Source organism: Vombatus ursinus, unplaced genomic scaffold, assembly GCF_900497805.2.
Source record: "Vombatus ursinus unplaced genomic scaffold, bare-nosed wombat genome assembly UNPS02003292.1, whole genome shotgun sequence".
Classification (NCBI taxonomy): Eukaryota; Metazoa; Chordata; class Mammalia; order Diprotodontia; family Vombatidae; genus Vombatus; species Vombatus ursinus.
This window is the reverse complement of record NW_020943070.1, coordinates 10,402,130-10,418,290: the sequence shown is the minus strand read 5'-3', so window position 1 is coordinate 10,418,290 and position 16,161 is coordinate 10,402,130. Positions and strand designations below refer to the sequence as shown.

General features: G+C 46.4%; 1 protein-coding gene across 1 annotated transcript in view; it reads right to left on the bottom strand.

Annotated features, from left to right (window-relative positions):
- Window positions 1-2,713: 2,713 nt before the first annotated feature.
- Window positions 2,714-16,161, bottom strand: part of NUAK1 (NUAK family kinase 1) — an 82,486-nt gene continuing 69,038 nt past the window's right edge. Inside the window, exons 5-7 of the mRNA XM_027873338.1 lie at window positions 9,671-9,790; window positions 6,622-6,754; window positions 2,714-3,884 (exon numbers count right to left, since the gene is read on the bottom strand). Coding sequence (XP_027729139.1) covers window positions 2,728-3,884; window positions 6,622-6,754; window positions 9,671-9,790 — 1,410 coding nt within the window. The 3' untranslated portion in view covers window positions 2,714-2,727. The remainder of the gene's footprint in view (window positions 3,885-6,621; window positions 6,755-9,670; window positions 9,791-16,161) is intronic.

Here is a 16,161-nt window from a genome sequence, read left to right as displayed (position 1 = left end):
GTCGCAGTAGATGGCCTCCTGAGGTCCCTTTGGCTCTAGGTCAATGACCCATCCTACGACGTATTACTTGTGTGATTTTGAACGCGTCTTTGAAACTTCTGAGGCCTCGGTTTCTACCTCTGTAAAATGAGGGGTTGGGCGAGATGGCCTCTGAGGACCCTTCCAGCTCTAAAGTCGTCATCTTCGCCCACAGAATGGAATACAGAAGTACACTGGGGGTGGAGCAGTGGGGGAGTTCTGAGAGGGGAAGAGTACTTGGGAGCAGGATGGTACTTCAGTGGGTTTGGAAATACACTACAAAGTCCTTTGAAGGGTATTAACAGTTGTTTGTCAAAGAAAAAAAGGGGGTGCTGAAAGCGATGGGCATGTCTGCAGCCTTTGTACCTGAATCATACAGGGGGCTTCCTGACCAGGCCAGTGAGGGTCCACGGACAGCTGGCAGCAAAGAAGCCTTGCTCTATCATTTGTTGAGTTTGTGATGTACAAAATGGCACCAGGGGCGAGCTACCCAGGGCCTTTGCCCCGGGGCATGCATTTTTTAGGAAACATCCATTTTCCTAGTTAAGTGCATGTGGGAGGAAGGGAGATTAAATCAAACAGGGGACAACAGCATTAGGATGTAGTAGAAAGAGCATAGATCGATTGGCAGTCCTGAGAACCGGGTTCAAGTCTTGCCTCTCTGGCTAACCCTCTGGGGGACATTGAGAAAGGCACTTCACCTCTTGACTCTTCATTTCTTTGATATGTATGATCCCCAGCATCCTTTCTGGTTCTAACACTCCTACAGGGCTGAGCCCCTCCTCTGACCCCATTTGCTGGCCTAAGGAATCCAGGGGATGATCCCCTAAAAGGCAGCGATTATTTTTTGCTTTTTTTTCCTGTGCCTCCCCATTGCCTAGCACAGTGCCTGGCATGCAGTAAGTGCTTAATAAAGGTTGACTGGTTGACTGGCAGTGCCCTCCTGGTGAGGAGACAGATGACTTCTGGATGGCATTCTTGAAGATCCAGAGTCTCTACGGTGCATTCTCTCCCATCTTCCTAAGCCTTCTTCTCAAACAGCTCCGTCCTCCCTCATTTCTCTGCCTCTCAGAGCCTGGCAGTTTTCAATCAATAATTCCACTTTGTCCAGGCCTGGGGACTCTGCCATACCCTCCCAACTACACTAACCCACTAGGAGGATGAAGAATCATTATGCGTTCTACCTCGGTGTTTCTGAGTCCAACCGTCTAGCCTTCTCCCATTTAGGGGGCCTGAATCCCAACCATTCCTCCAACTGTACCACGCCAACTCTAGACTTGGGAGTCAGAAAGATCAAGGCTCCAACCCTGCCCCAGACACTGAGTAGTTGTATGACCCTGGGCAAATGGCTTAACACGTCTGGGCCTTGGGTCCTCATCTGTAAAATGAGGGGATTGGACTCAGTGGCCTTTCAAGTTCCTTCTATCACTAATCTATGACATTATGATCCATTTCAGTTTCCATTTAAAAACCCAGAATTTTGATACATCCTCCAAGCCCTTACGACCTCATGAGTTACATTCTGTTTGGAGGGATGCACATTCCAATGGCCTCTCCATTCCTTGACCCAATGCTACATCCTTCCCATATGCTAACATTCTAGTAGCAACCTACTCTAACCCTCCAAGTCCTGTGCCTACCCCCTCTAGCAAGAGGGCACTGCTTGCAGACAATGAATACAGCTAAGTCGAACCCGTTAACCCTTTGGAGACTACAGACATGAAAGAGGATGTCCGTCGTAAGGCTGGGAGCCTGAGAGGCAGCATTCCAGTTAATTCTTCAATCTTGGAAAAGATTGATGTCTGTTCCGGGGCGAGGGGAGGGGTCAGCTCTTGGTCAGCTAGGCTAAAATCCAAGAGACTGCTCCCCCCAGCTTTATGTCTGTTGCTAATTTTACTCTCCTGCTCTCATGGAGCCTCTTCTCAGAGCTAAGGGCAAGTAGTACACCCATAAGACTTTACCCTCTCTTCTTCCCCCACCTCCCGCTGCCCACCAGGTAGATATGAGAATGGGACAGCGAGATGGATAAAAAGGTGGTGGACAGCAAGAGGGGATGGAGCGTATCCTTACGGGGCCAGGAACTAAGTACTGGTTATGTGTCTGTCCCACCAGCACCCAAAACATTCTTGCGACCAAGCTCAAGCCTTCCATTTGGGGTGACTGTCAGGGCATTTACCCAATGGTATCCTAATGGCCCAAGTTACAGATGTCCCTACTCCCTAAGAGAGTGAACTCAGCTCATGGAACAGGGCTTGGGAGGGATTGGAAAGCTCAGTGGTTGGTCAGAGTGCCCCACTCCCACAAACTCCTGGGAGAAAAGAGTAATTGGTAGCCTCACTCGGGACTGACTCTCCCCAGTTTCGCTTTCTCTCCCACCGCCCTGCCCAGCAGCAGTCTGGATGAGATTTCTACAGAGAGAGACCTCCCAGACCCTCAGCCAGCTTCTGTGTCCTCAGAACAGATGGCATCAGGTATATGCTAATTAGGCAAATGGGCAGATGGGCAGGGCTTCCCTTTCATGCGCCCTGTGCAGCTTGGCAGGCTCACAGGATTTGGCAAAGGAAGACCCCTCCAACAGGTTTTGAGATCCTTGCTGTCTGTCAGTAAACCAGTCACCAGGCAGGCACGACCACCAGCACAAAGGTGATCCATTGCTCCCCTCTGCCCCCACCCTCCCCTCCCCATGCTCCCCGCCCACCCGGTCGGTCGCTAATTAAGTTTGTTGCAGATTTCCAGGGCTTTCTTATACACCTGAGTCACATCGTCCATGTCCGCGAGCAGGGAGAAACTGTTGTCCACCAGCCGGTTTCGGTACCGTTTCAGGTACTGAGGCCGCGGCCGGTTCTGAAGCCCCTCAAAATCCTGGATCTGGAGGAAGTTTTCGGCAGAGACGCAGCTCCGGATCCGCTGCTGGGCTGGCCGGCTCTCCTGCAGGTCTAGCAGGTCAAAGGAGTCACTGGACAGGATGCTGTCGTCACTGATGACGCTGGACGGGCGGCTGTAACTCCGAGAGAGCCCTTCCCCCGGCACGCCCCGCTCCTCCGTGGACTCCAGCATGGGCACCCCAGGACTGACGAGCGTGGAGTCCGTGCTACTCGCCGAGTACTTGCTACTGTGTTTCAAGATGCCCTTCCTCCGGTAAGAGAGATTATGGGGGCCCCCCCGGTCTGAGTCGGGGACACCGGGGGAAGGGAGGTTGCCGCCTTCAGCAGCGTCGTTGCTGTCCAACAATTCAGAGGACTCGCTCCGTTCTGGAGAGGAGTAGTAACCAGATTCCCTCTGCTGGGTCTTCTTCAAGATGCCTTTTTTGGGCATCGTCGCCGACTGCTTGGGTCCAAGTTTGCCCGCTGCCTCAGTCTCCCCCGGGCTCTTCAGGGGTGTCCCGGCCCTACACAGCTCCTGCTCCATTTTAAAACCAGAGGGCAGCGTGGGGCTGACCACCCCTTCGATGAAGCCTGCACTGTGAGACCGGTGCTCACTGTTGCTTCTCTTTTTCAAGATGCTCTTGGGCCTCTTCGAGCCGGACTTGCACGGGCTCTCCACTGACCCGTCCTGGCCCGACTGGGCAATGTCATTCTCCTTCTTAGACTTCTTCAGGGACCTCTGCCTCTCCAGCGTGCTTTCCGAGGCCCCCGGTTTGGCCGAGCTTTTGACTTTGGTCTCCCCCTCCACCTGTAGGCCGGTGGAGCGGTGGTGCCAGTCAATGATCCGGGCCAGCAGCGGGGACTCAGAATCCCTCAGCGCGTCACAGTCACATACGCTGCTCCTGCAGCCCCAGTTGACCCACCAGTGGTTGGCGATGTCCTCGATGGTGGCGCGGCGTTCGGGGTTCACCATCAGCATCCACCTGATGAGTCCTCGGGCATCTAAAGCCGAGAACAGAAAAGTCTCCAGTTAACAAAGCTGCAAATTTGACTCTAATGAAGGAGAGCTGGACGGGCAGGTAAGTGGCGCAGTGGATAGAGCTCCGGCCTCGGAGTCAGGAGGACCTGAGTTCAAATCTGGCCTCACTCAGACACTTTACACTTACTAGCTGTGTGACCCTGGGCAAGTCACTTAAGCTGATTGCCTCACCAAAAAGCAAAAAAAAAAAGAATGAGAGCTGGGAGGGTAGATGATTCAAGAGGGCACCATGAAGAAAGGCCTTAATAGTTGCTGTGGGTGAACCTATGCTATTGGGTCTGTGGTGGGACAGCTTCAGAATTCATATTGAAGGCTCATGATCCCCTCAGAGCAACACGCTAGTGGTTTGTCACACAGCTGAATGTTTTTCCATATTAGTGAAGGAATGTCGTAGAGCTTTGGACCCTTCCATCAACTCTAGTCATTTTTTTAATGGAAAGGGGGGAAAAAAGGACAGAGGAAGAAAACAGTTCTTAACCTAGAACAGGCCTCTCAGATTCTTCCAATGGATATTATCCTCATTCCCACCCCCCCAAAAAAGGGGAAACACAGATTACCAAATATTACTTGGGAGGAACACTTCCACCAACACACACATATGTATGTATGTCTCTGTGTGTAAACATATATACATACATATATACGTGTGTGTGTGTATACATACACCCACACTCTATCATTCGGAAATGACTGGCGAAGTCTTCCCTGGAGAAATAAGGCTGGGGCTTGGCCAAAACATACCCACGTATCAGAGCAGGGAGGCTGAGGTCAGCGGACACCTGCACAGTCGCGAGGACTTTCAGGTTCTGACCTACTCCAGGAAGGCAACAGCCAATCGGGGACATGTTGAGGCTAAAGGAGGTCTTTGGTTGGACTGACTCATGATTTCCCATTCCATTAGCAGTCAGATCACCTTTCCCATGTTTTGTTTACATAGGGGGTGGGGGTAGAATGTGCAAGGACCTCTCAGTGAGGAAATTCCTATTCCAATGCAGATTGCCTGGGTGACCTTAGATAAAGCACTTAACCTCTGTAGGCCTTAATTTCCTCAACTGTGAAATAAAGCAATTAGACCAGGTCAGTGGTGCCAAAGTGGGAGGTCACATACTGACCTAGAAAACTACATATTAACATTATCTTCTTTCTATTTTATTGGGGGGGGGGGGATGGTAATCTAGGTGGTATAAGGGATAGAGCACCAGGCCTGGAGTGAGAAAGACCTGAGATCAAATCCAACCTCAGACACTTATTAGCTATATAGCCCTGGGCAAGTCACTTTACTCTGTTTGCCTCAGTTTCCTCATCTGGGAAATGAACTGGAGAAGGAAATGACAAACTACTCCAGTATCCCTGCCAAGAAAACCCCAAATGGAGTCACAAAGAGTCAGACACGATGACACACACACACACACACACACACACACACACACACACACACTTTATTTTTATCTATCTTGTTAAATATTTCCCAACTATATTTTACTCTGGCTCAGGTCACAAGGAGCTAGGAGTATTTGACCCCTCAGGACTGGGTGACCTCTGAGATTCTATAACATTTTCTGTCTTAAAGAGATGCCTGGAGCATGGAGACATTAAGTGACTGGCTCAGAATCACCCAGACAGCGAGAGTCAGGGGCAGTCCTTGAACCAAGGCCCTTTCGACGCCAAGGCCAGCTCCTAGTGCCATGCTGTTTCTCCATCCCCTCTGTTTTTCATATAACCCACCTCCTATCTCAGGGTCAGGCAACAGAACTGATCTGTATCAGGGCCTGCTCTCAAATTACAGCTTGTCTGCATTAACCCACTGGGAAACCTCTGCTCTCCCAGACCTAGCTGGAAAGACCCTACTGGAACTTCCTGGAGGCCAGACAAACCTACCATATATCTTGGTTTATGGGGCTGACCTTTTGAGGTTAAAGGGGGGGAAAAATAGTTCCCAAATTGGGGTCAGTTTATAGGCCAAATATTCCAGAAGCTAAGTCCCTGCCTGACCCCTGCCTCCACCCCTCCCAGCAGCCTCAGGCCTACAAAGTTGCTCCCAGGCTACCTTAAGTTAAGCGTTGCTCCTGGGGCTACATCCTCCACCTATTAGCCACAGCTGGATAATAAAGGAAGAGGTTTCTCTATAGGGGGACCAGAATTTTGATCCAAACAAATTCAGGCCAGATTATATGTCAGGTGAATTTAGACTGAGATATGTGATAGCTTCAACCAAACAAAAGTTATTTCAAAAGGAGAGGACAAGGGGGAAAGTTGATTGGTTAGAACAGCAGGGGAGGGGGACTGCAGACATGGAGGGTTGAAAGTAGCATCACCAGCACAGGGAAGGCCCCAGCTGCTGTGACTTCAGCAGCCATCCTCAGAACCATTATCCCTTGGCCTAGCCCCTATTTCTGTGGTTATTTCAGAGCAACGGGGAGCAGGATGAGGTGTAGAGGGCTCCTGAAGAAGGAGATGACATTGGGAAATTTCCCAAGAGATTTCTGTAGGGCTCTTCTTGGGAGGCTGACTCACCCATCTTTCTCTGTAGGGTGTAGTGCTCTTTGTTAGGGGCTGGGGAGGGGGGACAATTGGGAGATCCGGAACCCCCTGATATACTGGCTGTAATAAAATGATGCCCAAAGTATCAGCTGGGCTTGGGAAGGCAGCGATCCTGAGTGCCGCCATCTTAGAGGCAATTCCACCAGCTCTGCTACCCACCTGAAGGCTGCGTGGGCTCCCGGTATTCACCGCTGCTGATCTGTCGGATGAGATTCTTGTGATCAAAGCCATCAAAGGGCATCGTCCCATAAACCAGAGTGTAAAGCAATACGCCCAGGGCCCAGCTGTCCACCTGGAGTGGAAGGGTGAGAAACAGAAGAGAAATAAAGGCCAAGCCCAGCAAAGTCTCCTTAGACCATGGGCTCTTACCTTTTTGTGCCATGGCCCCCTTTAGCAGTCTAGTGAAGCCCATGGACCCCACTTCAGAAGGTTTTTAAATATATCAAATACAGAGGATTATAAAAAAAAAATTAAACTTTAATAGCTTAAAATTTCACTAGACTTTTGGAATATCCTGTATATATTATTATATTGTATTATATTATATTATACACACACACACACACACACACACACACACATATAAAACATCCAAAATTTTTTTTCAAACCAATGAAAACGAGCTTTATTTCCAGCTCTTTGCTTCAACAAAAAGTGCTGTCAGTTGTATAGGAAAACTTTTTGTCATTGATTTTTTTTTGTCCTTTTCTACTTAATAGTATTTTATTTTTTCCAATTACATGTAAAGATAGTTATCAACATTCATCCAAATATTAAAAAAAAAAAAAAGGTTCATAGAGCCCAGGTTAAGAACCTCTGACCTAGACCATGAGCAGAGTCAAGAGGGCAGCGCCTCAACCCTATTTCCCCTTAAGCCCCCCAGGCTGCATTTAGCAACTGGCATGCAGTGACTGCCTGTGATTTGACAGATAATCTCCAAAGCATTACAGCTGAATGTCACAGGGGCATCCAGGAGGGAGGCCCTCCCTTCAGTGAGTGTGGAGCAATAATTAATAAGTAAACAAAAATTAGGCAGCTAGATTGGGCAACAGATAGAATGCAAGCCCTGGAGTCAGGAAGATTTGCATTCAAATACAGTTTCAGACAATTCCTAGCTAATGTGACCTTGGACAAGTCACAATCTCCATCTTCCTCAGTTTCCTCATCTGCAAAATGGGTATAATTATAGCACCGACCTCCCCCCCAGGATTGTTGTATCAATGTAATCATACTTATGAAGCACTTAGCACAGTGCCTGGCACATAGTAGGTGCTATGTAAATGCTAGCTATTATCATCATCATCAATAGGTATTGATTATATAGGTCCAGTACTTTTTACCTACTTAGCCTCAGTTTCCCCATCTATAAAATGGGAGATAATAACGGTACCTACCTTACAGGTTTGTTGTGAGACTCAGATGAAATAATATATGTAAAGTGCCTTGCAATCCACAAAGCCATTATGTAAATGCTAGCTATCATTATTACCATCATTCAGTGTCCTTACATGTATGCTTCTGGTTCGACAAGTGACTTGCCTAGGATCACAGAGCCAGCACGTATCAGAGGCAGGTCTCGAACCCATGTCTTTCTAACTCTCGGGCTGCCTATCTTTGGGGAATATGGCGGGTCCCAAAAGCTAAGGCTTAGTTTCCCTGGATGGCAGCATAGGAGCCAGGACTAGGGAGGTGGTTATGCCGCCATATTCTGCCCTAGTAATACTCCATAATAAGGAATACTATGTTCCTTTGTTAGGAACGGCATTGATAAGCTGGGGAGTGTGTTTAGATGGCAAACAGGATGGCGAAGGGACTCTAGGTCATGCCTTATGATGCCTAGGTGGACAAACAGTAAAAACAGAACTCACTTTGGAGTCAGAGCAGCACACATTTACTATCTACATGACCTTGGGCAAGCAATTCTGCCTCCCTGTGCCTCAGTTTCCTCATCTGTAAAATGAAAGGGGGGGAGTCTTCCCCTTTTTTGTATCATGGACCTCTCTGGGCAGTCTGGTGGTGGACACCAATGGACCCCTTCTTAGAATCACGCTTGTTACCCTCACTCATAATTGAAGAAATGCTCAATTTCAGACAGAGGTTAGTGAAAGTGACGACGTCAACGTTTGCCCATCTGAGTTCACAGACCCCCTGAAATCTATCCACTGACCCTAAGTTAAGGACTTCTAGCCTCGGAGGCCCCTTCTAGCTCTAATCCTTAGTCTATGCTTGATCTTTGGGGAATATGGCAGCCCACCACATGGCTTAGCCTGCCTCGGTAGAAGCACAGGAGTCACGAGGCAAAGAACAGAAACCCTAGGGAACATGCTGGCTATCTTCAAGTGTTGGAAAGGCCACCACATGGAGAGATCAGATTTTCTGTGTTTGGCCCTAGATGGCAGAGGTGGGAGTAACAGAGGCAAATTTAGGTTAGACTTCAGAGGAAAAACATCTCAATAATTTTGGCTGCCCAAAGGCAGAACTGGCTTCCTCCATATAGCTAGGGAGGTTCCTGGCACTGGAAGCCTTCAAGCAAAGGTTGGATGACCTCGTATAAATGGGACACCACTGGGATTGGAGTAGAGTGCCTTCGTGCTCAGGTCCTCCAAGGCCTTCAAGTCCAACCCTCTCACGTTACAGACGAACAAACAAAGACAGGTATGAAGTGACTCAGCCAAGGTCACACTCTTGGTGTCCTTTCTAATTCTGACATTCAGTGATCATGTGTTTATCCCTATTGCATTTCATCTTCTTAGCTTGAACTCAACACTCTAGACCATTGAGGGCCCTATTGCACTTCATCTTCTTAGCTTGAACTCAACACTCTAGACCACCGAGGGCCCTATTGCACTTCATCTTCTTAGCTTGAACTCAACACTCTAGACCATTGAGGTCCCTATTGCATTTCATCTTCTTAGCTTGAACTCAACATTCTAGACCATTGAGGTCTTTCTGGATCCTGACTTCATCCAAAATATCCCTCAGCTTTTGTCAACTGCAAATGTGATAAATCATGTCATCTAAGTCTCACATCAATCTATTTTTTTTTTTCATCAATCTGTTTAAAGAAGCCCTGAGACTCAGAAGGGGTTAGGGGAAAGAAGAACATGAGAAGAAAAAAATGTGTGTATATGGGTATTTCTCATTCATTAGCCACTGAAATCCATTTCTGTATTTAAATTCTACCCATCACACTAGCCACATCACTCACCTCAGGGCCTCGATACGGTCTTCCGTTGACAATTTCTGGGGATGCATAAAGGGGGCTCCCACAAAAAGTCTGCAGAAATTTATCCTTTTGATAGAGGTTGGAGAGACCAAAGTCAGCAATCTACAAAGAGAATCAAGACACCATTCTGCTCATTAATTCAATTCAGATCAACTCAGTTCACTGAGCATTCATTAAGCCCTGTGGTGCCAACCGCCTAGTTCACTGGAATTCTGGCCAATGTTTCTGACGTCTACACCTTTTTTCCAACAAACACTGGCTATCTGTTGGGAGAGGCTCCTTTCCCACAGGAGCACTCCTCCATTAGAGCACTGGGCTACATTTCCATTTTCTCTCCAGCATTCTTTCTCCAGAAGAAGGTCCATTTGACTTAGGGAAAGAGAAAATTACAGTAGGAGATCAGCACATGCACACAACAGAGATGTCCATCTTTGTGTATGTTTAGATGGAGTCACTCACTGGAAATGACTTTTAAAAACCCCATGACCAAAAGGTTGGCTTATCTGCCTAAGAATAATCATAGTAAGTGCATAATGACACATGATATATAATCACTTAATTCAACACCTGTCTAGTAGAGTGAATAATAATAATAATAATCGGTCCCCATTTACATTGTTAATGAGGTTTTTAATTTACTTTAAATATTGTTTCGTATCAACTCCCATTACAGATAATTGGGTAAAGTTTATAGCAGAGGTTCTTAACCTGGGATGTATGACCTTGGTGGTGTGTGTATGTGTGCTTGTGTGTGTATGTTATGTATGTATATCTATATATATGTAGATATACATCTATATCTATCTATATGTGTGTGTGTGTGTATGTATATATGAATGGAATTAAAAACGCACCTCCCTCCCTTCATTGCAGAAGTGGGGAACTATAAATATAAAATATCACATATATGGGCAGATACAGTTAAAGGGTTTATTAGAAGGCCTTTCTGTTCCTCTTCCTTTTTTAGTGTCTATTATTGGGGTTAGATGGATGATAGGGGAGGAGAAGAGATACAGTTGGAAAGAATGTGATTTAACAACAAAAAGGGTCAATAAAAAGATGTTAAAATAAAAGTAGAGTGACCACAACTGGAAAGAAGTTGGGCACTTACTAGCTGTGTGACCCTGGGCAAGTCACTTAAACTCTCTAGGCTTCAGGTTCCTCATTTGCAAACAAAGAGGGTTGGGCCATTGACTTCAGGCCTAAATCTATGCTGCTACAAACTGGAAGGGCCCTTAGAAGTCAGAACCCAACCCCATCTCTTTTTACACATGAAGAAATGGTGGCCCAGAAAAAGCTAACTTACCCAGGGTCATATGGTTGGTAAGAGGGGATTCGAACCCAGGGCTTGTGATCTTCCAGGCACACGCCATGTTACTCTCCATAAACCTCTGAGTCACCTACAGTTTTGTTCCCTCTAAAAGTCATGCTTTTCCATTTAGAGATTCACCTTTCCAGTCACATCTGTCTTTGCCTTTCCTCACTTATCACAGTGTCTGGCATATAGTAAGTGCTTAATAAATGCCTCTTGACTTCCTTGAGAGCTGAGTTCAGAATCAAGAAAAACCTGGGTTCGAATCCCACCACATCTCCACACTCATTGGCTGCCTTGCTGCGTCGTCAGTATTCTCAAATTTTCTTTTCTGTAAAATGGGAATTATAATAGCACCTACGTAACAGGGTGAGGATGGGATGTGACAAAACACAGAAAGCATTCTGCAAACTTTAGAATGCCCTAGAAATGTAAATTATTGCTGTTATTACTACTGTGTTTTTTTTAATCGTTGCTATTAAAACGAAAAAGGGCCACTATTGACACAGTGCATAGAACACTGGGCTTGGAGTCAGGAAGACTCATCTCCATGAGTTCAAATCTGACTTCAGACACTTACTAGCTGTGTGACCCTGGGCAAGTCACCTAACCCTGTTTGCCTCAGTTTCCTCATCTATAAAAGGAGCCAGAGATGGAAATGGCAGACCGCTCCAGTATCTTTGCCAAGAAAACCTCAAATGGGGTCACGAAGAGTTGGACACGATTGAAACAACCCAACAACAAAACAATAATTAAGATGAGCAGTAGACTTCAGAAAAACCTGGGAAGACTTGTATGGACTGATGCTGAGTGAAGTGAGCAGAACCAGGAGAACGTTGTACACAGTAACAGCCATGTTGTGTGATGACTAATGTTGATAGACTTAACCCTTCTCAGCAATACAAGGATCTAAGACGTCTCCAAAGGCCTCGTGATGGAAAATGCTACCCACATCCAGAGAAAGAACTATGGAGTTTGAATAAAGATCGGAGCAGACAATTTGCTATTTTTTTTTCTCTTCTGTTGTATTTTGTTTCCTTTTTCTGGTGGTTCCTCCTGCTGGTTCTAATTCTTACCTACAACATCACTAATGTGAAAATATATTTAATAGGAATGTATATGTATAGTCTATAGCAGATTGTGCACCGTTTTGGGGAGGGAGGCAGGAGTGAAGGGGAGAAAAATTTTAAACTCAAAAGCTTATGGAAGTGACAGACGATAAATCAAAATAAATTAATAAAAAAAACCCAACAATTAAAAGGCAACATTTCTTTCCACCTGCCCAAGGATTCCTTTGTCTCTTAGAGAGCCATACTGCCTCCCCCTCTCACCCCTGCCCCAGCCCTCCTTCCTCTTTCTGTTCAGCTGACCTGGGGATCATCTGCTGGGCTGGATTCTCTAAGAACCGGCCTCCGTATTTTGAAACTTTTCTGTCTGAGCTGTTTTTGTGACAGTAAAAGTTAAAAACAATGGAAATGCTGAGGCTCGAAATTGGAGACTTTCTCCATGGCGCCCAAGCCTGACCTGAGACAGATTGAATCATGCTGAGTATCTGGAGGGAAGCCCCTCATGGGACCCCGCAGACTGGGTGACCTTTTTTACACTTCAGGCAAAATGTTAATTAGCCACATCTAGGGGTAAAATCCATAGCATCAGAGGATGCCGGATTAGAGCCAGATGGAAAGAAGGCATATGGCCTAATCCTCCCATTTTACAGATGACCACACTGAGACTCACAGACGTCAAATGACTTATCCAAGGTCACACGGGTGGTACCATGTGATTATTATTAAGGCACGAGGCAATATGGCCTAGTGGATGAAAACTTGGATTCAAAGCCTGCCTCGGACACTAGCTATGACCCTGAGCAAGTGGGGCAGAGAAGGTACCACACTAAATTAATAAAGGAAATTCCCTCACCTAGGAGTTCCCTATACCAATGAAATCACACGTCCTGTCCCTATCTCTCCTATTAAGGGCTAAGTGTCTGGGTGCGTAGAATCATAGATGTCGAGCTGAAAGGGACCTTAAGGGTTATCTCACCAAACTCCTTCATTTTATAGATGAAGAAACTGAGGAGAACCAAGCCAGATGACAGAGGGCCTTGAATGCCAGATTAAGGTTCTTGGCTGTGATTAAGAAGGCATCAATGAAGTCATTGGAGAAAGAGAACAGTGAGGAGACTGAAGCTCAGGAAAACATAAGTAGCCAAAGGTCAAAGTTAGGTGACGCCACAGCAAACGGGCACAGGGCCTGGAGTTAGAAGATCTGAGTTCAAATCCAGCCTCAGATACTAGCTGTGTGACCTTGGGCAAGTCACTTAACCTGCCTGCCTCAGTTTCCTCATCTATAAAATAAGGATAATAATTACACCTCCTTCACAACAACCCTGCAGTTGTGAGGATCAAATGAAATAGTATTTGTAAAGTACCTAGTGTAATATCTGGAACATTTCAGTTATTCATTTTTCCGTTATATCCAACTCTCCATGCCCCCATTTGGGGTTTTCTTAGCAAAGATACTGGCGCGGTTTGTCATTTCCTTCTCCAGCTCATTTTACAGATGAGGAAACTGAGGCAAACAGGGTGAAGTGACTTGCCCGGGGTCACACAGCTAGTAAATGCCTGAGGGCAGATTTGAACTCAGGTAGTAGATGAGTCTTCCTGATTCCAGGTCCAGCATTCCATCCACTTCACCACCCAGCTGCCCCTTGTCCAGCACACAGTAGATACTTAATGAATGCTTCTTCCCTACCCTACGCAATTCCCTTTCTATAGGCTACTGAGGAGTTTTGGCTAAGAAGTCTCCTTCCACTAGTCCAGAGTCTAACCAGGATGCTACAGATGCTTGAGTGCAAAGGCAGATGCTAGAATGAGCCTATTTTGTATAAAAAGAAAGAAAGAAAGAAAAGAAATTTCAATTGAATGAATGGAATGTCATTGAAAGCAGCTGGGGCATGATAGCTGTCTGAGGACACCATTCACCAAGCTCAGATTGCCCTGAATTACTGAAATTCCACTTTCTTATCAAGCCCCCCCGAGGAGCTGGCAGAAATCTGGTCTGAAGGCCCATGAAGCGTGCCCCATCAATCAGAGGGCTGATGGAGCTGGTCCAGGGGTCATTCTGAAGCACCGCAGTCGGTCTCTAAGATGCCGCTAAGCCCAGGGCTGAGGCCATGCCATGGGCTTCCCTCCCCAACATCTGTGGGTCCAGGCGCTGGATCTCACACAGACACAGACACATACACACACACACAGGTACTCCAGCACATATATACACGTGCATACACTCAGGCAGCGGCTTTCACACCAGGCAGGGCAATCTTGTTTTCACCGTGGCCTGCTCAGACTGAGAATATTGACATTAGGGCCAACTCCCATCCTCACAGACTGATGTTTATCCACTTCCCTCATTAAAGCTGTCAGAGCCCCTGACATACGATTAATAGAAATCAAGATGACTTCATGTCCTAGGCACTTCCGTGAAAATGTATGAATTCCAAAAAACTGAAACAAAACAAGAAAAAACAAAACTCCCTTGTCTGAGGAGTTGAAAAACTTGCATGTTAATTCCAGGCACCAACATAATAGGGAGAAGTATTCATGTTTATGACTGATGAGATCCAAGCTATTCATTCATTCAAACACTTATTATAGATCTGCTTTCTTTTTCTTTTTTTTTTTTAAAGGCAATTGGGGTTAAGTGACTTGCCCAGGGTCACACAGCTAGTAAGTGTCAAGTGTTTGGTCTGAGGCCAGATTTGAACTCAGGTCCTCCTGACTCCAGGGCCCATGCTCTATCCACTGCACCACCTAGCTGCCCCCTAGATCTGCCTTCAAACAATTAATTAACAAGCATTTATTAAGCACCTACTATGAACTAGGCTGGGTAACTGGGTGTTGCAATGGGTAGAGCACCAGCCCTGGAGTCAGGAGGACCTGAATTCAAATCCAGCCTCGGACACTTACTACCTGTGTGACCCTGGGCAAGTCACTTAACCCTGTTTGCCTCAGTTTCCTCATCTGTAAAATGAGCTGCAGAAGGAAATGGCAAGCCGCTCCAGTATCTCTGCCAAGAAAACCCAAATCAAACCACAAAGAGGTGGACTGACTGAAATGACTTATCAACAAAAGATGAATTGGGCACTAATGTAAAGCACTAAAGAAAGCTAGGGGCAGCTAGGTGGCACAGTGAGTACAGCACCAGCCCTGGAGTCAGGAGGACCTGAGTTCAAATTCAGCCTCAGACACTTGACATTTACCAGCTGGGTGACCCTGGGCAAGTCACTTAACCTCATTGCCTAGCTAAAAGAAAAAAAAAAGATACAAAGACAAAATGAAACAGCCCTCAGGGAGCTTATCTTCTACTAGAACACTAACACATATGCTCAGAATAAGTCAAAACAAAGTAGTTTCAAATGGGGCGATCAGGAATTCTAGGTAGGAGCTAACCTCCTCTGTGCCCACTATATTCCTGGAACTGTTCTAGGTTCTGGAGATATGAAGATAAAACTGAACCAGTACCTGCCCTCAGAGAGGCATACATTCTATGAAGGGAGACAACATTTAAAAGTATGATTAGATACAAAGTAGACACAATAAATACAAGACCATTATTCCCCAGGGGGGAAGGTCTAAGTGCAAAAAGCACTGGATTTGGAGTCAGAGGACCCAGGTTCACATCCTGCCCTCGCATCTGTTTCCTCATCTGTAAAACAAAAAGGCCTCAGATCTCCCAACTCTGAATCTAAGATCTTATTTCGTGGATGAGAAAAGGAAAGGAACCTAAAGTCACAAAGCCAGTAACTGGCAGACAGAGCAAGAATTCGAACCCAGTGCTCCTACTGGGTATTGATGCTTATCCCCCCAAACCCTAGAAAGTTCTATAGCACCACAGACAGACCTCTAGATATCAATGTGTCCAGCCCCCTCCTTTCTCAGATGGGGTCGGACCAAGGTCACGGAGCAATGAGAACTGGCAGAGAGGCCAGGGCTCTCCCGAGATCCCCTCCTACAAAACCTCAGCTGTTTTCTCAGGAAGGGCAGTGGGGCTTTGCTCTGGAAGGAGACATTTCAGTGACCCAGCTGGGAATCTCAGAAGAATGTATATACTCTTTGGTTCCCACTGATGTCATGGCACAAAACTATCTCCCTTGCCCTAA